The sequence below is a fragment of the Clavelina lepadiformis genome, chromosome 5 (genome assembly GCF_947623445.1).
Source record: "Clavelina lepadiformis chromosome 5, kaClaLepa1.1, whole genome shotgun sequence".
Lineage (NCBI taxonomy): Eukaryota > Metazoa > Chordata > Ascidiacea > Aplousobranchia > Clavelinidae > Clavelina > Clavelina lepadiformis.
The window spans coordinates 7,267,053-7,294,157 of NC_135244.1; the positions used below are offsets into that span (position 1 = coordinate 7,267,053).

The window sequence follows — 27,105 nt, forward strand, 5'->3', positions numbered from 1 at the left end:
AATTTTTATGAATGCGAGGCTTGGAGCAACCAGTTAAAGTTTAGCTTAAGTTACTGATACCATGGAGCCGACACTCTGTAGGCGTACCGTAATAAGCTAGCCTAAGTTTGAAGCGCGCAAGGTTTTTGTTGAGTATTTCTGTTTGGTAGCAATAGGATTTTGGTCTTAATAGGCCTATATTATTAACAGCTAAGCTTGCATGGGCTTTGTCATTATTACCAATTTATGTTGTTATATGAGGAGGTCTATCCTAATTTTTCAGTGACATGTTTTAAATTCAGTGGCATAATTTTTCAATAATGTTTATGCAAAAATATTTCCTGTTGTTTATTGTAATTGTTGTATTTGGCATTGTGTATGCGGAGGGTAACAGAAGCAAACGTTATGCAAAGCGTAATATTTCCTCGCAAGGTGAACATCAAAATACAACCGAAGGTAAGTAAGAAGTGGTGGTAGCAAAAATTCTTAGCTGTTTGTTAGGCTGTGGAGGTGCTAATCTATTAAATGCATGCTCTTTAAAATTTGTGTTAAATTACAAAGCTTTTTAGAGCATAGCCTATTATTTTACCTGCACAATGGAATGCGTTTTATGTATAGCCTATGATAGTGTTTTTTATTTCAATATCGTCTATATGTTAGCTTTCCATACATGTATATGTAATATTTGATTTTCTTGCGTGTATCTACTCTTTGTACTTGTATCTTTTTCACTTATATTCAGCTCTTTTATAACTAAATCCAATCTGATCAGAACATCAAACGTTACCTGATTTGAAAAAACACCATCCTGGAAAGGACATGTCCGAAAAGCTAGTTAGAATTGGAGACCCTATTCGAATCAACTGCAAACGTCATGGTGACAAGCGAAAGCTTGCAGTTCGTTTTTATAAAGGCTCAGAAGAGCTAAATTCAAAGTCAAACCAATTGTTAGCAAAAAGAATGCATTTTGCAAAGAACACATTAGTGATAAATAATGCCACTTTTGAAGACAGTGGAATATATCATTGTTTAGTCTCAAGTTCTGCTGGAAGCACAACTAGAAACGTGACATACCATGTTAAAGTCATCAACTCTGATTCCTCAGGTACTTTTCCAAGGAGCAGTGGTGTTAGACTTAATGGTGGCACTCTTTATGGCTAAAACCACTCCTCATGTGCATGATTCTGTGCTCAAGCATGCCTATATTTTACATTTAGGGAGCACAACTAGTTGGTGAATGGCAATTGCATTTTCTATGCTAAAACAAAGCTTGTTAACCTATTCCTCGGACTTATTATTTGATGCAAACTGTGCTGTTGCTGTTGTAAACTCTTGTATGCAGGAGTTGTCTAAAAATTTATGCACACTTTAATTGCTAGAAAATATTAACTGTTGTGTGGAGAACACGATATTTTTGTTATATTGTATATTTTAGTTGAAAAAATGCTTTAGTATTATTAAGTATTTAATAATTTTGCTGTTATTATAGCTAAGGATAGGTCTTCATAGTTAGTAGCATTTTGTGACACCAATGTTTTCTCTTAAGCCAAATCTAATTTTGATAAACTGCCTCATCAAGGGAAAGCTGCATGGACTCATGCAAGCTTTTTCTGTAATCTTGGTGAATAATGCAAGCATTGGTAATTCATCACTGAAAAAGCCATTTGTGTTGTTTTTGCATTTCTGTTGCTTAATTTGTCATTTGGACAAAATGAAATCATTTAAACATTTAGTCAGTTTTGATGTGGCCAGTTTCCAGCATATGCATCTTCAGTTTATAGTTTTAATCAATTATATAGTTAAGCTTATTGGATATTTGAAAGCTAAAGCTAGTCAACCCACAAATGCAGTCTTAATTTGACGTAAATATACAATCAAAATCATCTTGCTAAGACAGAAACATTTGGGGCCAACTAACTGAATTGCTTTGTAACAAAAGCAGTGTTTTTTAAATGTTTGTTTGGAGTAATGTAATTGTTACAGTACGTGTAAGTCATTTATGTATATATAATATAATACATATACAGTTGGTATGTAGAATGACAACTAACCCACGCGCCAAGCTGCTGCTAGTATTGTAACAACATTTATATAATTAGCTGGTTTGAAAAAGCATGCTTAATTTTTACTAGCATATGTCCATCTATAGATTTGGTAAATGGGTGAATAGGCTTGAAGCATTATGCAAAAAATTAACTTTGATTAACATAGCATAAGATTCAGCAATAAGTAACCTTAGTTAGATATACTGCATAAAATAATACTTACCACGACCAATGGCAATGTGGCAATATGCCTTGTTGCTGCTTGTTTTTGTCAATGGAGATGCCACATTTGACTCAACTGTATCCAGTAATTTGCTATGGTTTAAGACCTTAATTGTCTTTAAATAGCATCCTAGCAATTATTGCAACAGCTTAATGATGATTGATTGATAATTTTGACAGTGAACTTATTGTGCATATTAAATACTTGCACTTGGTATAATGCGTTTATGTTTTTAAAAATGGAATGTATTCTTTTTTCAGATCATGCCAAGACCAGGCGTAAAGATCCTAGATGTAAGCTTTGAAGCCTTGTTTAGTTTTTGAAATCTTGTTAATAGCTTTGTGTTCACTTGCTTGGCTCTGATGCCTTAGGCTTATATGTAAAGTTTTAATAGGGAATGATAAGTTTTTTCTTCAGATAAATAGTTTTCATATGATGATTAAGTACTGTGTACATGTTGCCTGTGGGCATGTATGTGGCATGTGTTAAACTAACACTATATACAAATCAGCAAAGAAAATATTTAATTTAAAGAAAACACATGTCTCTGACCAAACAGATGACCAAACACATGACCAAAACTAATTGACATAAAACGTTGTATTTTTCATAGCTCCACATTGGACTAAGCTGAAACAAATGCAAAAACGATTTCATGCAGAACCTGCTGGAAATACAGTAACTTTCAGGTGCCTGGCTGAAGGTGAAGGAGAATTAAAAACAGTGTGGTACAAAGACAGAAAGTTAATTAAAAAAGATGACAGAATTGGTGGATATACAGTAAGAAACTTATTCAACATTTACTGTTATTGTTTCAACTTTTGAATTTTCTATGATTGAATTGTGTGACGTTTATCAAAACTCTGTGCAGGTTCTATGCTTATATATATGTAGAAAAGTCTGAAAAGGTATTTTTCATATATAATAATATTGACGTTTTCTTGTGACAGTTTCGACACCAGAATCAACAGATCAGGTTGGAGTCAGTTGTAGTATCAGATAATGGTCTTTTCAAATGTGTTATTTCCAACAAATATGGTTCCATTAACCATACCTATGAGCTCGAAGTCACCGGTAAGTGTTTCTGCAAGTGTGGTTTTAAGGATTTTGTTTGCAAAAAATGCTGGTATGAATGTGGGAATGATTGCTGTTTCTTTTGTATTATGGGAATTATTGAAATATTTTTGTTGTCTTGACATGAAAGTTGTGTAGATTCTTCTCTTTGTATCATGTAGCGCCAAGGGTATGGTAGCTAGCAAAAACTGTCTATGTTATTTGCTTGAAATAGATGTTTTTTCAGTACAATAAATAGTCACTCCATGTTTAAAGCTTCAGTTTAGCTTCGAGCAGACAATGCATCAAGCATTAGCTGCTAAGTAGTATTTGCAAGTTTGGAGCACGTATTTGTTGTTGCTGATTGTGCAAACATTTTCAATAATGATAGTTGAAATTCGTCACCTAGCTGCCTTAGGCAAACAAGTGCTGTTTACCTCACTTATCACGGCGATCTAGGGTAGTCGTAATTAATTAATTTTTTAGTTTTGTAAGGCGTTGCTAGAAGCTTTTCACAGTTTCACAGTAACTTTGGTATATACAGTATATCATAGTCTTGTATCATAATATTGTGCATTTGATCGCTAGAGCGAAGTTTATACTCGCGTGATAACAACATAATTTTTAAAACACATATTATGCGTGTTTGATTGTTGTGCGTTTGGCTTTTTTAAATTTGTACCCGGTATTTGTCATGGAAATCACGCTTATTTGGAGCGCGGCAGGAGAAACACGTTAGACCCACTCGTTCACCTCGCAGCACTCCACTTTGCAATCCGCAATCCTTATCAAAGTGATCCAAGCGCTGAGCAAACAACGAAGTTGACCACTACCAGGCAACATGGGCCACTTTTCCAGCTCCTTGGGGGTCTTGATTTGATGTGGACGAGTCTTTTATAAGTGGCCAGGGGAGTTGGTTTCACATTAAAACACGTCCTTTAATGGTTGCGTTTCTTGTGGCGTCTCACTTGTTTGTGTAGGCGCTTTGGATCAACAACGGGTACAGGAGCTTTTCTGAAGGGCATTCTAGTCGTCACTCTCCGCCTGTTTTCTAGTGTTTATGGCCCCGTACTCCAGTCAAGATTTCCGAAATTTATCTGCAACAATTTTGTGTGACTAGTGGGCGCGGTAATTGTTACACAACAGTTTGGAACTAAACACATATAGCGTTCATCCACAGTGCTATAAAAAAATCGCCATCCGCCCTGTACGATAATGCGTTTTTGTTTGGACAAATCACACGCCGGATTAATGTTGAAAAAATTGCAATTTAATGCGTTTAGACGTGTGCTATCAGTTGCTGAACCTTGTTCACACGGAAGTTTTTGTCTGTTAATCACTACCCATCTACCTTTGACCGAGTACAGTTGCGTTGCGTTTCCAGTTCACACACATGGTGCGTTTTGTCGTGATACGAGACGGTCAGGTTATGAGAATATAACTCGATTTGATACAGCCTTGCTATTTGCTGAATAAGCATCAGCGCCAGCATTATCGACAATCTAAAAATGGCAACGCCAAATAGCGACAAAGTGCAATCTACTCCAGCTGCTCTAGTTCAATTAATTTGCTGTCCAAGACTGGCACAAAAGAACGATTTCAAATCTATCGTGACATGTTATCGATTTTTGACTCGCCAATTTTGTTTAATTTTAATTCCGGTCTGTTCTCCTTTGTTGACAGTGTCTTTTAGCTTGACAAATAAAGGTCTAGTTCGCAATTGTTTTGCAAACTGTGCATCGTGTCATTCAATCGAAGATTCGGGCATTATGTTGGCATATGTTACCAGGTGATACTTTAGCCTGTCAAAAATTTCTACATTTTCATTTTGGTTATTGCTATTTTCGCGATTACGATTTGCCGAGCTGTAAGTCGGAGTAAATCAACTTCATTATCGAAAGAACAACGAACTGTCATTATCTACTTGGCACTGTGATTGTCGAACATAACCGCAAACAGCCCAGATCGTACGATGTGCATTCTTTGCCTTTTCCCATCAAACAAAGTCAGCCCTCCAAAGATAAGAGGATTCTTCAGGCATTTGCGATATTTGTTTGACGGTTTCCAACGAACTCTTGGAAACCAAATGTACAAATGTATTGTTTGTCTTTTCTTGCGATGGAATATACAGATTTAATTGCAAATTCTTTACACCAGTGATGTCCAAACTTGAAACCTATCAGCCGCGGGACCAGTGTTTTTGTTCGGCTATGACGTAGGAGAGTGTATCGTATTGCGGATGAGTGGCACTGACGAAACAATGCCCTATTGTTCTCAAATGGTAACGCTTCATTTCGTTGTAGTATGTAACGCAATTCCGTTGTCGAACTCATACCACTTGGTGTGGTCGGGCGGAATTGTTAGTAACACCAGCCGTTGTCACTTGGCCGCCTGCCACTGCTAACATCCGCACATGTTAAGGGTTAAACAAGAAAGACGCGTTTTTATATCAATAATAGAATAATAACATAATCGGTTTTAGCTCAAATTGGCATGAACAACACGGTTAATAATTTTGGTTCACGCATCTTTTTTATATTAATGTCAATTCGTCAATTACGGTTTATTTCATTTGATAATGGTCTCATTCCAGTAGTTATGATTTTGTTTTAGTAATGATTGTAATTCTTTGATGGAAGTGACAAGAGTGTCCCAAACATTTAGCTTTAAATAACGCTTTTTATCTTTTCTCCGCTCTAAATTCGGCGGCCTTTTGCTAACTCTCCATCTCCGCGGTCCGCGTTTGACGAAGTTCTTCGTAATGTATTTGTTGGCATATCTGCAACATCGTAAACATCCATGTAATAATGCAAGCAATGTAGTTTCCTTACATAGTCATAGAACATATCACAGCACTTGAAAAATGCAACTGAAAAAACGTGTATCTTGTCAAAATCTGTAGATCGTGCCTCCCTCCATTTAAATAAAGCTCCAACCTTCTTACACAAGTCCGCAGTGGCACTCCTTTACGTGTAAGCTACGTGCATTATAACATGGTGGTTTTGTTGCTACAAGACCATATCTCTTGAAAACATTTACGCTGATTGTACTTGATAGGCCATTCGCAGTAATAAGTGTTCTATATCAAAGCGAAATGCGTCATAAATTTTAAATAATTACTCCCACTCTTTTGTACTCTAAAGTGTAATAATGCAACGTTAGGCCTTCGTATAAAGGCAGGGCATCGGATAGTTAGAATTGATGAATAGTGAATAAGGTTAAGTGAGGTGTGGGCAAGCCATATTATAATCTCCCCATTTAAACCTTCATTTGACCCATCGTGCAGATTTTAATCATACTGTCTCGCAGAATCACAGTACGTGCCCACATGTCTAAATACTAAACATCCGCTACCTAACTTACCTGCATGGATTTTCTGACAGAAAATGATAAATATTTTCCGATTTCATATCACAGTAGGTCAGACGTCACCATGAACCAGTGTTTAAGATTGGACAAGTAGATAATGTAGCTATAAGCATCGTCAGTTTGGTCGAGCAAACTTGTCCCTAAGTCAAAAGACTCAAAATCTGTGGCATATTGACATGTTGCTTCGCGAGTTGGCAGTTGCGCGAACCCGTCAAAGCCAACTTCACGTTTTAGATAAAAAGTGCTAATAATCGTAATAGAAAATTCAATTCATTCAAGGTGAATTGTGAATAAGTTTCAACTTTTTTTCTATCCTGATTAGATTACGTTTGCCAAGCGTAATTTGCCCGGGGTGCTTATTTTCGCACTTCCACATAATATCCGGATTCCTTCCCGTACACTACCGCTTCAACAGAACAGCCGCAGACAATTTCGAATAGTTTTAATATGACGTATTTGAGTTGTCATCGATTAGGATCATATTTGTTTGCCTCCCTTAATACAATTTCCATTAACCGCCAGGAAATTGATTTAATTGTTACGTAAGCTTATCGTACATAGAACGAACTTAATGAGGCCACGCTTTTGTCTATCGTTAAATAAAACTAATTTTACGAATCCATAAGAAGCAACTCCTTGTCATATTAAATCAAGCGCTTCCTTTAAAATTTAGATTCGGCAGGCCACGACACCCTATAATCCTGTCGTAAATTGCACTGTGTCGCTGTCATTTTCTGATGGTTTGTGGTTATAACAGTCATCAAAAATGCATCCTTACAAGGATATGGAACACTATTGTACAAGAAACTGCAGGCTTCTTTACCAAAAAAAGGTACTAAGGCCCTTCTGCTTGTAAGGGATGTGAGTTAAATTAACACAAAGAAAGTTTTTCCGTTCGTTATTTGCGCCTTCAGTTTTCTGAAGTGGTTTGAAATCTGGCATGCATCCATCAGTTTGGCCGAAAATTGTATTTGATGAAAGATAATTTGCTTTTATCATTCGGCCACGGTTCCGTTCCAACCGTCCACTGTAAACCCTTATTACGCAGATAGCATCTCAGAGCTTATTTTGGGTTACAGCAATCCTATTTGATCGCCTTTTCTAAACAAATAAATGTGAGTTTTCTGTTTTCACAAACTCGTAATTTTCCCGATCGTTAAACAACGAATTGGTGAAGGCAAGGGTTGTTTCTTAGCGCTTGTCGGTCTATTTCTATTCTCTTTCGTGGCGACATAATTCGATCATTGTATGGTTAAACCTTCCGAGACTGGCATTGCTCAGCACTGTACGTAATTTTAGGCTATATCCCTGAAAGCCACGAAATTACATCATCGAAACTTATCGTTTGAAATCCCAAGATCAGTCTAATTACGCTATTAACGGAAACGCACGATTTAAAGTTTTATAGAGTACCATCTTTTTGTACCTACGTTTTATACGCTGGTACATTCAGTTGCAATATAGATGGACCTTGTTGAGGGAAAATATGCGTTCTATGGTTACTACAAATAGATGAAATCGAGTTATGTCAAATTTGGTGGTAATTTTGTGATTTTTCAATTCGACAACCGACAAAGTGCCAGGAATTTTTACAAATCATTTGACGGCACTGGACTTAATTTAGTTATGACAGCTCAAAGTTTACCCCAGATTTGCACCTGTACAACATTCCGTTATGGATTAAGCGATCAACAACATGTCCAAGGTTTTGCGAATTTAAGCTGAATTTCAACTCGAAACCCGTTCAAATCGTCGCCAGTAAACAGCGTGAGTGGGTCCCAGCCTGGTACTTTTATACGTCCTGGTGATCCTGGTGATCGCTTAATCTTTGGAATGTGGGACCTTTAAGGGTAGATATCAGTTGCATGTCACATGCACGTGTCAGTGGTCTTGTTTTTATTTTTATGACGATAAAGTCAAAATCCAGTTTTTGAAATTATTGCACACAAGACTGAAAAATAGGGTAGAACAGTTCTCAGATTGGGCAGGAAAGATGCGAATTTTTTTAGCGTTGTCATACCGGAGGTACTCAGGAAACGACGAAAGTGCTTGGGAACCGCTTACAAGCGTTCTTATCTCCAGTAAGAACTCAAGCAACCTCCGCAATTCGCCAAGCCATTGTTTGTGATGCGGATTGGAAGGATGTTTTTCGATTTCGCAATTGACGGTTTGTTGGGAAAACACCGACTAGTCCCAAAGGGCCTAACAGCACCAGCAAAACAATGCAATTTAAGATCTTTATTGAGATTAAAAAGATATATCTTGACTGGCGAACACACTACATCACTAAGTCGTCATCTACCGATATTGTCTAATACTCTGTCATCCAGTCGCGCACAGCGTTTCCGGAGAGTTGGGTTTTCAATCCGCTGTAATTATCACCCTGCTGTAGTCTCCTTTGCAGGACATGCAAAATCCGGCCCGTGGTACGAAGCTACTCGCATCTGTTTTCTTTTCTGGGAACAGGTTTTCAAGTAAAATCCACGTAAACGCACACGCCTGAAAGTTTTTGTTTTTTCTACAACGACTGAACACAAGCGGTTGTTGGAAGGGGAAGGCGGTAATCGAATTATGGCTTAGTCTTTTGTCAACGGCAAATGTGGGTGTTTGCCAAGGCGCAGCGGATTTGCTAATAACTTAATTGTTGGTAGACTTTGCCTGAGTTTCGCTAAAAAAGCCAGTTCCCATGAAAACAATCACATACAAGTTCTCATTTTATTCCACGTCGATAATAATGCGCCGTGACCAGGCAAACAGTGGCCTAATCCATTGTCCATTAAGATTTTTCTTCTGTTTTTAAGTGACCCTGGAAATATAGCGCTTCAATGAAGCCAATCGGAAGCAATTAAACCTACAATTCGTTTTAAAGCGACCATTGTGCGTCCAATTGGACGATTAAGCGGCTCGAATTGGGCGAATTAACTCTCAAAAGGCAACATGTACAGTTATGCGTGCCGAATACTTGTTTGTAATTACCTATAAGCACTCTCCCACTCAAAGCCCTAAAAGAAAATAAAAATCACAATGATCATTAAAAACAACAAAAATATGAATTCGTGCTAGAGGTTAAAACATTGATTTTGCGTGGATAACCGCAGCCCACGCATACACGTGTTGTGTACGTCGTTAATTTTGTCCTTAACTTGTAAACAATTTAAAGTTTAATTGGCGATTGCGCGTGCCCATGTCACATCTTTCGACTATCATGTTGCAGTCGTTAGCGGTATGCTCTTGCACGTGTTTAGGTTTATTTTCGTCGCTTTGGTGTTATTTTCTAGCGCTCGCTTTTTGAAAACTGACAATCCACAGTTTTGTAAGCCGCCGCAAACAGAAGCGGATGTGGGAATTTACTTCTTAATCCGCTTATTGTGAACCAATCGGATTCAGCACGGAAAAGGACTCTTGTAAAGACGTTCTAAACCGCTGTTGATTTTAACGCTTACCTCCTGGGCCGATTTTGAAGCTTTTCGCAGCAGGAAGCGCTGTTTACAAAATTCAAAAGCTCGTTCAAATGTCCATCGTCGATAAAAAAAAATTTGTTTGTGTTTGCTGGAAAGATATCAACATCATTTTTAAACATCGATTGACTTTGTTGGGTAAGGAAGCCGATTCCGCAAATTTCTTCACGTTTTTCGTCTTTCAAGCTCTTATATTTAAACGACTCCATATAAGCCATAACGGGCACACGTCAAACCTGTTTGTTTGCCGCTTTATCTAAACTCACGGTATGCACGTCAGCAATAACACTCAGTCAGCGCCTAAGTAAGTCATTTTTTGTTTTTGAATCGCGATACTCCAAGTCGGCTGAAATACAATGACAGTTCTCAAGCTGTGTTGACATAAGATCACTGAAAAGTATATGGAGGAAAGTTAACCTAACCTCCTGCCGCATTTACTTCATTTCAAGAGCCCTATCAAAACGATAATATACGCCGTGTTATTATATTTTTTCCAATAATAATCCCTTTTTGTTGTTTAAAGAAACGTCTGGCAGTTTTTACGTATTGTGTAGATTTCTTATACTTTTTGAAAGACGACTGAAAATTCTATACGTTGTCAGACGATTTGTTTAATGTAATTTCAACAATGTTTTCCAAGTGTCATGGAATCTTTTCCATCTAGACTAGAGCAGATCGTAAATGATAAAAATATATTGATGTAAACTTTACAATATTAAAGTTTAAAATCTTGGAAAGGAGTGCACGCGATATGTGGTTGACGGTTCATTGTGCGGTGGTATTTTAATGTCTGCGTTATTCGACTGCAGCGACTGTATAAATTTCATACCAAATTGATAGACTTGACCATCTGCCTGCTGGGAGGTGTAGAATATAGGAAATGGTTGAGCAATAAGGAAGTAATATCTCACGGGACCACAATTAAATTCCTTTAAGATTGACCATCCACGTAGGTCAAAACAAAGCAGCGCAACCGCTATGTCACCTCGTCGTCTTTTTTATTGGTTTCCACGGCATTAGTTAGCAAAACCGGCAAATTATGAAATTAAACCGTGCATGTTTTGAGAAAACTGCTTGAAATGGTTGTCATTTTGTAACAACGTCTGTAAAACCGGCGACAATCTTATTTACCTATGTTACGTTTTTCATAAATCAATCTCGCATGTCAAGTGGTTATGGAGCTACGCCTGCTTTTTTGAGTAGGCGTATACGCACTAGCTCTGTTTTAGGCCATTTACTCCCGGCGAAAATTTCCGACATTTTTGAAGTCGGTATTGTTTTCAAGAAAATCTTATCACCTATATACTGTCGCTGGAGCATGTATAATTTTATGTCGTACGTTCCCCGTTTTAAAACAGCAAAATGAGATAAAAATTTCAAACAAACGCTGGCCGACAAGGGCAACAAGGAGGATTGAAATTTAGAACTCCACAGTTAATTATTGAATCAGTTCTACTTCACATTTCCTGTAATTTCACGCGATAAATGCAGAGCACTTTAGACAGCACGCAATACTTGCGTCACAAACTCCAACCCCAAGCGCTACCATTTTCTTTTTGAAGAAATTCCAGCTGTCTTGAGCGGCAGTAAAGTCCCTTTATGCCGCTCTCGAAATTCGAGTCTCAGACCGGACGCTATAAAAGCTTAGTTATGAGGTCCGACATGGTTAATTTATTATGCCAACCCGAAACCGTGGAGTGGTTTGTTTTTTAAATGCTCGTCGAATTATGCCAAAATCCAGATGCTCCGCGCTTTAAATTTGATCCGCAATGGGGGTTTTGTAATTCAGCGGATATTAACTTGGCACGATATTCCTCAGGAGAAATATAGACCTCCCTCCAAGAGTTGTAATAACTTTTTCCCGCTGATAACAAGGGTGGGTATTTCGGGAAAATCTCATCAAAGCAGTTAGAATATCTTAACCACCGTGCCTGCCACCTCATGCATCCATAAAGTTTCGTGGCTTGTGTGTTTTAATTTGACATGATCAAAGAACTAATGCTGTGCGTTAGAAATTTTGCGCATCTTCATTGTCGTTCTGTTGTAAAGGTGCTCGCCGATGTCCGAAGATCAATCCAGTTAGGGCAGTATCGGTTTTTTCTTACGTTTTCGATCGATTTAGCCCAGCTGTTTCCATGAGCCAGATCAAATAAAACATTTCCGTCGTATTTCATAGAATAAATAAATATTATCAATACTGCCATTTGAAAGTGGTGCCGTAATTTTAGTTCGACGTTACTGTATTTCTGTTGATAATGCAAGGCAACGTACTTCACGGCCCCAATATATTTTGATTTATTCTAAACTGAAAAGTTTAAAATCTTCAATAGATCCGAAAATCCTTGGATAGCACGTCTTCTGAAAGTGGACCACACTTTTCTGTTTTCAACGGTTTGTTTAGCCCGGGTTATGCGTAGCGTGCCAACTATTTCAAGTTCGCGTGACGCAAACCGTTAGTCAACTAACTTTTCGAGACGGGCACATATGTCTTCTGTGATAAGATGGCGTCGCTATTTTCTCAAGCACTCACCGTATGCACCCCGGACACTCCTTTTAGGATCTCGGGTGGTATATACGCACTTAACCTATGGCGACCGTTGCCCACGAATTGCCAATATCGCATAACTCAAGCATTTTGGGAGATTCTAATCATAATAGGATTTAGCAGATTAGTCACGCCACTACAGTCGAGATTACGATCACTAGGGCTGGGTTTTGTGTTAGAAATTTCAGAAATAAACTTTTCCACCAAAATGCCACATTGGATTTATGGCTCTGTATCTCGGATTGCAGCTTATGTTGCTTAACGGCTTTTGCGTCATACTTTGCGCTTGCAGCTTCCATTCAGGTAAATTGCTCCCTTGTGGCTCCGTTAAAAGTGATTTTGGCAATTGGAGCAGAAACGCCTAATTGCATCATATGGTACGTCATACACATTACGATCTTAGGTAAACACTACGTCTATGGTAAACTCATGTACGTCATATAGTGGATATTATGTGCGGTTATCGATATTAAAAACAAATCTAGAGAAAATGAGTAGTAAACGCCTAAAGTCAACCAAACAACACTTTCCAATATAGTTTGAAATTAACCAAAATTTGAAATCGTCCAACACCTGCTGTAATCACCTCCATTTTCCGTTGCTCTAAATCAGCTACTTTTCTTTATCGATTATTATCCGACTGCGGTCGAAGATGAATTTGCAACTTTCACTGATCTCTTCCACCATAAATAAACGACCTTGTGTGAACGCCAAACAACCCGCGCTGATAAACAATGTTTTTGTACACTACATGAGCTTTATCACGCTCTACAGATAGGAACGAAGGGCGTTCTACGAACGTATATTGCAGTGATTGTATACCACAATGATTGTGATTGTGAAGAGATACAAGTTTTGGTATCTGGATCGTTTTTGTAAAAGTAAACACATTGCCTTTTTGTGAAGTGGCAGGTTTTCTTCTTTACGCTTGTATTATCCGCTATTTCAGGGTTTCCAACAACCAGACTACGTTTATTTCTCGGTCAGATGTCGTCGTGCTTATTTGAATCAGTCATTGTTACTTTCTTGTTTTGTATTGTATTTGTATCATACCGGGAATTACTGTACAGTTTACCTTGAAAGACTGTTTTTGCGAAATATTTTTTCGCGTATAGATTATTCTGTTCCGCAATAAATTTTTCTTTGTATTTTAAGTTATGTCGAAAGTAGCATTTAATAGAATCAAACGGATCCAATGTTGCTGTTTTTATTCCGTTATGCATAAACAGTAGGTACTGTAATTAGATGTGGCAGGTTAGGCTTCGGCGCTGTCAGTTCAAGCTAATCGATTCGGTTTAGTCTCCAGAAAGGCGCGTCTTGGGGCTTAACTCCGGATGTTTTTCGCCACATTTATCACTCGACTCGTGGTTGGTTTCAACGAAAACAGTGTTCATCACTGAATTCTCGAAATCTTCTGTCGCTTTGCGCTATTTTATTTTTTGGTCATCCGGTTGACATATTCGTTGCCACATTAGCGCTCCTATTTTCACAACAGCATGCACTGGCGACAAAGCGCTGATACGAAAAAATATGTTGGCATTAAGCCCTATTTCACACAATTCGTCAATCGACAGTTATCGGCCGCTCACAGCCACCAGACTCGGTGATGATAATCGTTCGATTATTCCAGCATTCCTCAGACTTGTTGACTCAGTCCTATCTCTAGAGGAATCGAATACTACCAGTTACCCACTCATCACACATATTCAAGATGCTTGGCCGAAACCGATATCAAATATCCACCATCTAGAGCAGTGGTTCTCAACCTTTTTTGGCTTACGGCACCCTGCAAACAACCAAAAGATTTGGTGGCACCCACAGTCAAACCAAAAATTTTCTGCATTAAATAAAAATAATTTTGGCAACCGTTTTCCTGGACTAGTGATTAGTGCGCAATAACTTGCGGCACCCTTGCGAAACGTAAATGGCACCCCGGTTGAGAACCACCGATCTAGAGCTTAATCAGTGATCACGTTTGCACACTTAAGCACGGTTCGCTTTTCGAGTTCCCTACTGAACAAATTCAATTATAAGTCAAGTAGAGACGGTTTCGGTTAAGAGCCAGTCTATTCCGAGGATTGAAAGGTCGAACGAATGTGGCGAGCAATCACCTTGGTGTAACGCTTCATTTGCAACGTAAATTGCAGGTGGCCGGCTCACAATTTAAACACAAAATCCGTTAGTGGTAGAGGAAATTGCACAAAATTTGGTCATGCCTTGTCAGCAGCAGTTTAAACTCGTTGATGCGTTTTGTGTTTTTTTATGCCGTTCCGTTGTTGTCCACCCACGAGATGGAGATTTTGCCTTGTCTTCTATTTACGTTTGTTTCCGCTGTTGCGTCAGGGTCCAGTTTTGGCGCCAAACGAAGGGGCCATAATTTCAGTATTGATTACATCACTCTTTGATTTTAAGTTTTTTGTTTTTGTAAAGTCCGTCTCATGTTACGTGTAAGCGAATGCCGCCCTATTTCACTCGTGTATTCAACACAGTCACCACTTTAAATGGGTGATCTGGTAACTTGTTCCTTTCTGTAAACATTTACAGTTAAATTGTGAGCGTTTTTGAATGGAAACCTATTTTGTTTAGTGCTAAAAGGCCTCTTCTTAAGTAAACTGATGCGGTAATGTATTTATCCGGGGTCATGCTGTGATAAAAAGGATAATTTAATTTTCTTTTGTAAGCCTGTTGTGTTGTTGACGCTTTGCCCCCCAATGGTCGCGTGGATTTGGTTATATTTTCTTCTTACCTAATTGCTTAGGGAGAGATTTTTTTCTAGTGTGCCGTGTTTGGTATGAAATTAGAGTGGTAGACTGTGTCTTTAATTAGTCCACTAGCAATAGTAGTTTAGTTTGGTTTTGAAAATAGCTTAAGTGTTTAGCTGTGTATTTGCATGTCGATATATGAAAACAAACCTTGATTTTGTCTTCTCAACCCACGCACGTTCTCAACTCATGCATTTAAGCATTTTTTTATCGTTATATTTCGCCAATCACCGGACATCTTTTTCAAGTTTGTTTTCATATTTTGTTGTGTGTTCGTTTACTTGTGCACCTTTAAAATAACGAGTGCATTAGCACGGTTTACCGTAAACAACATCGCTCATGATGCTGCCCCTGTGACCATGAATATGTACTGCCACTCTGGCAACAGAACGCTCGCCCCATCGACCACTGCTGCAGTTTGGTTTGCCAAAGAATGTAACTGCCCGTGTCGGTGAGGACGTTGAATTCGAATGCAAGGTCTACAGTGACCCTCATCCTCACATAGAGTGGGTCAAACGCGTCAAAGTGAACGGCAGCGAAACCGACCCAGAAACTAATGAGCCCTATGTTATAGTACTGAAGGTATCCGTCATGTCCGCACCCGCACTCTTTCGCCTGCATCTAACAACGTGTCTTCTAACATTAATTGGCTGCTGTGCAATGTTTTGTCTAACCGTTCATTTGTAGCGGATCAACTTAAATATTTTTATATGTTTCAAAGTAGAAAATGTCTAAATTTAATTTAGTTCAACAGGGCGTTAAGCTTTGTTTTCTTACCGGCTATTAAGCTGTGGTGTAGCAGCATAATATGAGATTCGATCCGCTACAATTGCGTTTGTTGTTTCATTGCTTGTTTGGTGCTGACATACTAACAATCATTAACATGTGCTGTGTTGGTGTCATCATTATGCTAATTTATCATAATAATCAAGACCATTGATTTGTGTTTTTTTTTGTTTTTTTTTCGATATTTGACCTTCTGCGTTTGCTCTATATATTAACTGCCTACGCGCACTGAAATCATCTTGAATTTATTTTTTTCTTGTCTCTCCTCCGCTATCTTAAACCTCTTTCACCCAAAACCCCTTCTCTCTCTCCCAACCTCCTGGAACTCTTCTCTTAATCTCGGGGGAACAGAACGATCCGCTGCGAAGCCATTTATGCAACCTGGTCTGATGCGAAACCAGACCAAGCATCTTGGCGAGGACGTTACTTTTCAATGTATGGTGTACAGTGACGCCCATCCACATATAGAATGGTTTCACATAAAGTCAAGGAATAGCAGCCGGTTTGGAAACCATTCTGAAGACATCCAAGTAGTTAAGGTAACATGAGCAATCCTCAAGGTAATCAAACATGGGGACAACTGACACTCTGATTAATTTTGCCCCTAGCCCCAAAATAGTAAAGCTAAGGGGTACGGCTAGTGACATCATGTACATTACATCATGAAGACGTCACTATCATATTTACAAAGGTTCTTTATGTGAGTTACTATAAAGTACCAAGGCAAGTGGACATTAAATTTCAAATGCTGAAATTTAGAGGGTTGTCTCATTTAGATGTTCCCATCAAATTACACAGTCTGTTGTTACGCAATTCTTTTCTCCCATTTCGTTTGTTGTTATCATTTTGTTGGGAATTTTTTCTTTTTTGGCCCTTGTTAACCTCAATGCTTTGATCATATAACATTGGCAACATCAACCTGATAACGCATGCATTTCAATTGCAGTATATTTTGTGCAACCTTATTTCTGCTAACTTTTACCATCGCATGATCATTTCATCATTTATTTATGATTTGTCATTGTGTGTTTGATTCGAAAAAACACATTTAAACAAGAACAAGCCCGTTAACTCCAAGTTTTTTTTATATACTATATACATAACCAAGATGTATGTATCACAGCCTGGATTAATATTCTAGACGAAAACTACAGTTGGTACAAAAAATCTGCAAAATAATTTGCACAGACAGATGTTGTCCTCGCTTGACTATTTTTACCAATACACAGACACACTTTTAATGACAATTTTTTTCACTAGTTTGCGGTGAAATTTCACACGGTTTATTTTTCTCACTACAGTATACTCAATTTTTATGTTTTTGTCATGTTTTGTCAAGCATTTGCATGTCACTAGCCTTGGCCCTTACCTAAACTTTAACGTCATCATCTAACCAAACAGCTCACATATACTAATTTCCTTATCCTTAACAAATCACAAAAATCATTTTTAACTTATGATTTTTGAGCCGGTGTCCTAAAGCATGTCATATGTCGTATTTTATGTATATTGGTGTTATTGACTTTTGTACGCTTGTATATATTTCAGTGATTTTGTTTGCCTTTCTATACATGAGAAATCGTTTGAAAACGTTTTGAAAAATTGCACCCTTGTAGATTTCATTAATGCACAAATTACTGAAATATATACCTGTATTTTTTGTTGTAAATATTAACTTAATATATTTATTAAATATTTTAGACATTGTGTAGGTTATATGCGTACAGGTATTGCCGTTATGTACCAAATTTTTACGCTTTCACAGACTACGTATAACTATCCAAAATATTTTTGACATACATGTTCTAATTCTTGTCACTCCATGTCCCTATTCGCAATGCAGCAGGCCGCAAAACGGTAATTTACACGTTTTTGGGAAGTTCAAGTACTAACTCTTGTTTTCGAACTTAGCAATCTGGGATACATGAGCACGATATGAAAGTCTTGAAAATTCCAAATGTAACCTTTGAGGACGCCGGAACATACGCTTGTAAAGCCTCCAATATGTTTGGAGTGACAGAAAATCCGGCTGTGCTTACTGTTCTTTCAGGTATAGTGTCCCAACCAGCACAGGCGCACGTTGATTCACCAAAACATTGAGTCAATGTTAAAAGCACGGGTGGACTTATTGCGAATTCAATGGGGATCGAACGTATCAATAACTACAGTGTCATGGCTTATGTCATGCACCATGCTGTTTGCTGGAACTATTTAACCCAAAGCATGCCGTGGTGTTTTCAACTTAATTTATCATATCTTAAAATATCTTTTATTGTCCTGTTTTCAGCGTCCAACAGAGACCACAACGATAATGCAGAAATAATGTGTATAAATTGGGTGTTTAAATTCGATTATTTACTGATGAAGTATAAGCTAGTGCATGTTTTGATAGACACATGGTGGTGCCTATCAAACTATTTTTTAATAACAGAAATACAATATCCGTTTTATAACGCTTTGATATAGAAATAGGACTACTTTCCTTTACTTCATTCAAACCTTTGAGTCGGCCGACGAACGTCAGCCTTCCTAATATAGTGATTCATATCAACCCCAAGGATACGGAATGAATAGTAATGTTTCGGGAATATTTTCAATAATTGATTTCCGCTAGTTGATGGAGACCCTTTAAGTTATCTGCATGTTAACATTCTTATCATACTCGCTTGTGAGTTCTGCAGAACAAACTACCTTAAATTCTTCTACCGATCTAGAATTGTAAATTACGCTTAGAAGTATTTTTGCTCCTTCTTTTGGTGATTGCAAGTTCCAGAATTAGTTTTCCGTTTCTAACGAGACCTTGTCTGCAAATTTGGGGTGAACACGTCCTGTCGTTCTTTTTCCACAAAATAAGCAACAGAATTTGTATCGTTGGCATATGGAAACACTAAATGGTTAATAAAAGGCTTATTGTCTTTATTAGTGCTATTACGTGGGTGGTCCCGAAATCTTAATTGTGCTAGACAACCACAGCGTTCAAATCCAGTTGTCACTCGGCGTCCACTTTTTTCCCGACAGTATGACCCGATAACACATCGCACTTTACAGACATTTGACATTTCCTATTTTTTACGCACTCTCGTAAACCACTTGGTTACCAATCTGAACTGCTTGTTTTGCTTGCAAATTTGTTCCGTTAACAGTAAGCGATGTATACGGGTTAATAAGGCACAAGAAAAAGGTAAACAGGGCTTATAATGATATACCCAGTCAAATTCGATAGCAACAAATAGGAACTCTGGTGGTCTGCTGCGGAAAATTTCAATGTAACGGTATATTTGAATGAATAACAGGTCCAAGAAGCATTTGGTGCTAAACGGCTTAATCTAATTTACTTATAATCATAAGCTAACGCATGAAACTAACGCACGTTTGGTGATTACTACATCAGAAATCCGGTGTTAACACCACTGATAGGGACATGCAAACCCTAAAGATCAAGAACGTGACGTATGAAGATGCCGGTGAATATACCTGCCTTGCGGGCAACTCAATTGGAATATCTCACGTATCTGCATGGTTGACTGTTATACCAGGTGTGCTTAAATATTCATCGAATTTTAATCAACTTTGGTATTTTTGGAACTTTGGACAGATGTTTAACTTGCGAAGTAAGATTGGCTTCTGCAAAAACCAGTGCTTGTATGAATCATTGAAAAGTTTTCGCCTAAACTCATACTTGCCTGAAATGCATGGTATGGGTGAAACATGACCAGGTGGATACTACAGATGACAAACTTGCCATGGCTATGATTCATCGCAAGCTGAATGGTGGCGATGTTAATGAACGACAGAGTGGTCGCTGTCGAATTTTGCGTTCAACTGTCATTAATCTGGCTTGCTTTGTCAAAGCGATTAATCGATTTCACACTTTTCTGCGTATAAAACCATCATTATTATCAGTGTTTGTACAAGGGTAGTTATCGTTACTGGCTTAATGTTTGACCGCCATTTTAACTGTTTGACAAATTGCTCTCTATTGGTGACAGTGCAACCAGATTAATGCTGGATAATATTTATCCTTGGTTAATTACCTTAATACTCCTTTCAAATTCTAGCGGACTTTGAAACACCTGAAGAAATTGAAGCAACCCATTATCTTATTTATGTCTTGGGTGGGATATGCGTTGTGGTTGTGATTGCTTTTCTCTTGTACATTGGCAAATCCCAGTACAGCAATAAAGGTATGAAAAGCATGTTTTTCAACTGATAAAGTGATATATTATCACAGTATACATGACTTAAACGAGAGAATATTATGTGTGTAATTGCGGAACTGTTTGAATTTCCTTTACTGTAACCGTTGAACTTCGTAGCGCATTTGTTTGACTTGGCGCACGAAATTTATTATCGAGATTTCGTCACTCGATAACCGATTTACTTTTTAGACGCTCCAAGATTAGTTCCGATCGAGAATCCAGACAACATCCCGCCTATGACTAAGATGGAGGAGCCACTGATGCTAATAGGAAACGAGCAGGCCTGGAGAAGAATGTGCCAGGCAGATCATATTGAAATCAACATCCAACCGGACTTACAGTGGGAACTCAAACGAGAGGAGTAAGTACTAATGATATTATGTCGATTATCCATGAAATCGGTCTCCCCGGCTCCAATTTTAATTGTTTAATTTTTATTTAAGCCTATTTTTGATCTGTCTTATTCTTTCCATTGTCGATTGTTCCAAAGTTTTGCTCGATTATTGTAGCATTTTACTGCACGATCGTATCGACGAAGGCTTTTTCGGACAAGTCTATAAAGCTGATCTTCTGAGATGCGTGAATGGCAAGAAGGAAAAGTTAGAATCAGCTGTCAAAATGTTAAAAAGTAAGTGCAACTGCTCCGTGGACTCGGCCTACTCAACTACAGTCTGTTTACTGTGCTTACTTGACGAAAAGTTTTATTGGTTGAGTATTTATCATCTTACGCGTGCGGGCTGTTGTTTTAATTCCACCCAGACCGTGATTAGCTGCTGCTCAGGCTACGCAAAGAGGCAATAAAGCTTTCATAAATTATTAATATTGATTTTCGCGTGGAGTATTTTTGTCCGGATGTTTCTCCTCCGTCTCGTCTGCATTATTCAAAAGCTAATTTTGCCCCTATCAGTTTCGCTTTCCAACGAGCTGGATAAATTACAACTTCATCCTCGTTTCGCATGCACAGCTGTACACACAGGAGAAAGTATAATCGATAATGGATCAATAAAACAGAAATAACGAATTACGAGAAATTGATTGGCACCCGCATACTGGCTCATTGCATTTGAGAGCTGAACGACAGACTGAAGCAACGGTAATATTAGTATGGAGTTTGCGCAGACCGTTACGTTAATGTTCTTGCTATATGTTAGTTAATAAACTTATCCTAAAACACTTAGCAGAGTTCATTTGAGTACACAACCTTAAGTGATACCCTTAGCTTACGGTACTATAGACAAACTATAACAAAAAACATAATATCGAAGTGAAATTTCACCACCAAAACGTTTTTCTTCGATTTTCTCACTCAGATTACAACACGCCCCTGATTTATTTAGTATCAGATTAAAATGCGCTTGTTTTCGTTCTTTGAAACCGTGAAATCTAAACCAGTAAACCCAGCGTGTAGGCGGACGCCTATTCTAGCTCTGTTTTATTCACACCTAAAACTTTTCAAAACATACAATCGATTGCGTAACATCCGCATGAAGAGCTTTTGTCGTTGTGAATCAGTGTAGCCCTGACTAACTGTATAGCTCACGTCGTTGGAACGAAACGCGTGGAACATCTACCGTAAACGTAGCATGCTAGATGACAAGAATCTAAACAAACCCAAATTTAATGTTAAGTGATGTTTTGTTTTTCGCCCATTTTGTATTTTTGCATGAATTTATGATTGATGAATATTTTAACACGCCGTTGGAGTTTGCATTTTATATTTTCGTTTATGAATCTGTAGTCGCCACTTGCCACTATGCAAAACTAATGACTCCGTAATGGACCGTAGCTGACTTAACTTGACGTAATATAAAGCCGAAAGCTTCGACGCTTAAGACTGTCAATCTTCCGTTTACGATATTTTAAGGGGTCGGAAACCTCAACGTCAGCTGCTAACAAAGCGAGTTTATTTGCTTATCGTTACCTTTGCCATGGTTTCCCGAATCCGCTATTAAATAACCCGCGACGTTGCCTCCCCGAAGACTTCATCTCGGACTTGAGAATTATTACCTTGTCTTTGTCGCAGATACAAGAACAGAGAAAGATATGCTCGATTTACTGACCGAGATGGACCAGATGAAAAGAGTTGGAAAACACAAAAACATTATTAATCTCCTCGGAGTGTGCACCCAGAATGGGATTTTATGGCTAGTCACTGAATACGCGCAAGAGGGCAACCTGAGGTAATTTTTTAAAGGCGGATTTCTATTTCAAGTTAAATCCGCGGCGGAAACTAGATTCCTCTCCCGGGTGGAACTTAAGCACAGAGTAATTATTTTTTGTGGAGTTCGCGCCGGAGTGTTGTCGATGTCTCTGTTTTAAATCGCTGCAGAGGGACCGTGTTTGTTGAGAGAAGGCATTCGCTCGTCACGACACATTTGCTTTTGTCTCGCTGCCAGCAGATTATGTCATTAGCGATAATCCTCTCACTGAAATATCCCGCACTGTTTGCAGAGATTACCTCAGACGGAGACGACCTGCTGAAATGCAATATCATCTTACCGACCCCAACGGAGGTCTGCTGCCTCAGCTTCCGAGCGAACCCTTAACTATAAAAGACTTGTTGTCAGCGGCGTATCAGGTTGCGCGCGGGATGGAATATTTGGCCCAGAAGAAGGTAATTTTGGAAAAATGTTTTGCTTCATTTACTCTTGTCGGTATTGTGACGGAACTATGTTTAACCTCGTGTTTTTCGTTTCAATAAAGAAATGTGCGTGGTATGTTGAAAAACATGGAAAATCGTGATTTTCTCTTACCGAGGTCAACTTTTTTGGCATTTACCTTGCACCTTTGACCGCCTCCTTCGTTTTACGGAACGTACATTGCGGCGCGAACGAGGAAAAGTAATAATAAAAGACCACGATCCATTTTTTTTCCTTCTTCAGTGCATACATCGCGACCTGGCCGCCAGAAACGTGTTGGTCACCGAAGATTGCGTAATGAAGATTGCCGACTTTGGTCTGGCCCGCGACATCAGATCAAACGATTACTACAGGAAGCACACCAAGGTTGGTCCTGCCCCTTCTTCCGCCCCTTTCAATGGGATATTGATTAGTCGAAAATACCGAACAAAGGCGACATGGAACGAGCGTACATTTTTGCCTAATGAACTGTGCCACCGACATCCTTATAAAACGGTTGAGTAATACGCCTTTGAAAGGCCTTGTGGTTTTTCCACTGGATAACATCCAAGACTCACATTAACCGATGTTTTCCATATTTCATATGGTTCGCTAAACGCCACTGTTAAACAGCGTATAGGGATTTTTTTACATCTAGCGAGGCATGATTAAGATAACAATGCGTTTCTTCCATAAACAAGTTCGTTGTAACAGGTTGGGTTCGTTGTAATTGCACGTTTTGTTATGCCACATGCACACTCCTCGCCACTTGCGATTACCTGTAGTTGTTGGTTTTGTGCCTTAAGTGTCTTTTTTGTCTTTTCGACTCACCCGATGTTGTTTCAGGGTCATCTTCCTTACAAATGGATGGCACTGGAAGCAATGATAGATAACGTGTTCACTCACGGTACCGACGTGTAAGTAGCTCTGAGAACCCTTGCTTGTACTTGACTCTGAATGCCATTCTTATAGGACTGGCTACACAATGGTTAATTGTAACGCGATTAATTCAAGCCTTGGCTGTATTCAGTGAAGATCGGATAACCTGCTGTCAATAACAATGTTAAAGTCGTTAATAAACATAGAACTCTTAAAACAACCTCTATTTTTCATGGTCCACAGGTGGTCATTCGGTGTTCTGCTCTGGGAAATATTTTCGCTCGGTGGATCCCCTTACCCAGGAGTAAAGACACATGAGTTAGTTCGATTCCTCAGACAGGGTGAGAGATTGGATCGGCCCCAGTACGCGTCCACTGAGCTTTATCGTTTAATGAGAGACTGCTGGGAAGAGATGCCCCAACGTCGGCCCAAGTTTCGCCAACTTGTCGAGGATCTCGACCGTATGCTTGCTGATTCGTCACCAGCCGTAAGTAACCTTGAGGATATTTTTTTCTCGTAAAAGCCTTTTCGTTTGCTTAGCCTAGCTGTAAATTTTTATCGCCGCAGCAGCTTAGGCATATTCTGCTACGAAGTAATGGCGCTAATTTAACGGCCAGCTGTGTTATGGGCTATAAATCAACTTCGCTGAATCGACTCGTTTCGTGTTAGTTTGTGTCCGACTTATTTGCTAACTCGGAATTTGATTGCTTTCAGGCTATGGTATCTGAGCAACCGGGGCCTTAATTGCTTAGCAATCGTTTTACTACATCTTTAACTTGCAGGTGTTCCCAGAAAGTTTCGCGTAGAAAGTCACAAGATAAGACCGTTTGTTAAGACCTTCACCATTTGTAGCTATAGAATTCTAGCGACAATTTTGTGTTTTTTTGCTACTTCCGTGTGGCAGTCGCCCCAAAATTGTATAAAATACTTAGAGATGATACAAGGCCACAAATCTACGATTTTACGTGACGAACGAGATGGTAAAGGCTCACGATTATCTAACTTGATATGAATCGTGTAATAATAGACCGTGTTTTGTCGAAGTATTAATCCGAAAACTTTGGTGTCGCACTGGTTATTCATTCAACGCTCATTCACTCGCGCTTGCTCATATGCGTATGCGCACGTGACGGTTGAACTGTTGAATATGCGCTTGTGCCTCTGTTTCTTATGCTTTGGAGAACTAGGATAACGCTACCCTTTTTATGTGGACAATGAAAATGGCTTCAGCGCAAATGAATGCACACTCCAAGAAAATATCTTGAAACCCTTAAACGAAAAAAACTTTTACTTGTGTGAATGAGTTGCAACGTTTAAATATGAATATTGTTAGATACCAAACCGAACTCACACGATTGTTCAACTTAAAAATTTTATCATTCAGGAATATATCGACTTGAGCGGACCCTGCGAGGCCGACTGTTCAAATTCGGACAGCGAGGCGGAGACTGAAGACGAAATCGAATCGAGCAGGGACTCCGCCAACGCGACTGGCGAAGATAGCGACTCTGTGTTTGAACACGCCGGAATGGCAGCGGATAATGATATTGGTAAGCTTTACAGTGTACATGCACTCCATATGATGATACTGGGGGCCATTTCGGGGGCTACGGAAATAGTATACGCTGACTTGGCTTTCCTGTATAACACCGTTGTTATTATCTTGCAGATATGCAATATGACGAAGAGGGCCCATTGCTAAACAACAGAGCCGGCATGAACATACTTTGTAATGGTCACGCCCGAATGCAGTCCGACATTTGAGCGCTTTGACGTCACAATCATTGAGTGCGATCGTGCTCAACAGCGGATGCTCCACAGCGGCCGAGAGTGGCTAATATTAATGCGAATGGGTTACTGCGAGCGGGTGCTAGGTCTTGCTGCCATGCCTCGTTGTTTTTCTTTTTATCTTTGACAACTCTTTGAAAATTTTCTTGTTTTCACAATCTTGTACTGTACAAATGTGGACTAACAATCGTGTTTTCCTCATACGTTTCGTTTTAGAAGTATTGAAATCATGAACTTTTTTAATGTAAAAATAACTGATAGGGGAGTTGCGTTTGAAGATGGGCCCGTATAAAATAACCATGTTCGATAACGTTTTTTTTTTTAAATTAAATGGTTTAATCAGCAGCCAACAGTTCAAAAACGGGTTTCAATTTGCTATTTTTGACTCACTTTTCATAGAATTTGAGCGATAATGATCGATCGCGTTTTGCCGACGTTTCTGATTTTATTGTTACTGACATAAGATATATTCTCTCAGCAAATAAGTTACTTATGCTTTTGGTACCTCAGCATGTTTGAAGAATTCTTTTTTTCGACATGTTCAAGACCTTCAAAAGTTACGGACTATACGCGACATTGAGATTTTAAGGACCCTGTAAGTTTTTGATTGCACCCAGAATTCGTTTTACTGTTATAGAATTGTGTTTTTACAGATTTTTGCGTTGAATGAGATGAATGTTTTTGCTATTATTTCTTCTTGTCTGAAAATAATGCGGACTCGTTTTTCGGAATTTTTGTTTATTTACATACTTTTTTAATCCTAGTGTTACGTAGCAGTAGCGTGTTACTGTCAGGCCTTTTCAAGCAACTCCGCTGTGTTGAAATATTTTCAAGGGACTGAGCTTGTGAGGTATTCCTCGTCCTCGAGTTTACTGTCGACTTTGAACAGTACGAATTTTCAACAGGATTTTGTTGTCACTTATGTAAGATTATTTAAAGTCAGAAAAAGCATTATTAGTTACGTTTAAGCTATAAAGTTCTGTTTCTAGCCAATTCAAAATTTGATTTCTGTTTGTTTTTCCCGATTAATATAATCGTTAAATATAATTTCTTTGAGCTTTATCTATTGCGATAATTTCTGGTGCTAAACTCGATCCATACAATACTCGACAAATTCGCCTAAAGATAGTCCGACTACAGCCCTGAACGTAGCATAAAGTGTACATTTTTCCGTTGTTACTTTCTTTTTTGTTGCTTCTGTACAGTCTATGATTTCAAACGATGTGGTCTAACCGTTAGATTACATTTGTGCTGCTTTGCCGCGTGTAGCTACTACGCTGCCTACATGTACTTATAAATAAACCACTTTCTGCTTGAAGTTTAAAGCTGCTTATGTTGTAACAGGGTTGTCTTTCACGGTAGTTTTCATTATGCACTCATACACACATACCTAGTGCCATT

At 38.7% G+C, this 27,105-nt stretch overlaps 1 protein-coding gene across 6 annotated transcripts; it reads left to right on the plus strand.

The window, feature by feature from the left end:
* The first annotated feature begins 249 nt into the window (after window positions 1–249).
* On the plus strand, window positions 250–27,022 carry LOC143461286 (fibroblast growth factor receptor-like). Of its 6 annotated transcripts, none has more exons than XM_076959156.1 (17): window positions 250–435; window positions 752–1,084; window positions 2,508–2,540; window positions 2,861–3,027; window positions 3,198–3,321; window positions 15,823–16,016; window positions 18,132–18,270; window positions 20,279–20,404; window positions 20,609–20,780; window positions 20,929–21,047; window positions 22,443–22,599; window positions 22,871–23,033; window positions 23,302–23,424; window positions 23,884–23,954; window positions 24,160–24,403; window positions 25,301–25,466; window positions 25,586–27,022. In XM_076959156.1, exons 1-17 carry the CDS (start codon window positions 300–302, stop codon window positions 25,678–25,680), a joined length of 2,562 nt encoding a protein of 853 aa, XP_076815271.1. In that variant the 5' UTR covers window positions 250–299; the 3' UTR covers window positions 25,681–27,022. The 6 variants fall into 6 exon arrangements, with proteins under 6 accessions (XP_076815271.1, XP_076815270.1, XP_076815272.1 ...); XM_076959155.1 differs by lacking the exon at window positions 18,132–18,270 and adding an exon at window positions 19,612–19,756; XM_076959157.1 differs by lacking the exons at window positions 15,823–16,016; window positions 18,132–18,270 and adding exons at window positions 16,572–16,759; window positions 19,612–19,756.
* The last annotated feature ends 83 nt before the right edge of the window (window positions 27,023–27,105 follow it).

What these genes read in the sequence shown, in the direction of transcription:
- LOC143461286 (XM_076959155.1), top strand. Translation starts at nt 300, where the DNA reads ATGTTTATGCAAAAATATTTCCTGTTGTTTATTGTAATTGTTGTATTT. An exon ending in CCTATGTTATAGTACTGAAG is followed by an intron (nt 16,017 to 19,611) that starts GTATCCGTCATG and finishes TTACTACATCAG; the next exon opens with AAATCCGGTGTTAACACCAC. An exon ending in GCGCAAGAGGGCAACCTGAG is followed by an intron (nt 22,600 to 22,870) that starts GTAATTTTTTAA and finishes CACTGTTTGCAG; the next exon opens with AGATTACCTCAGACGGAGAC.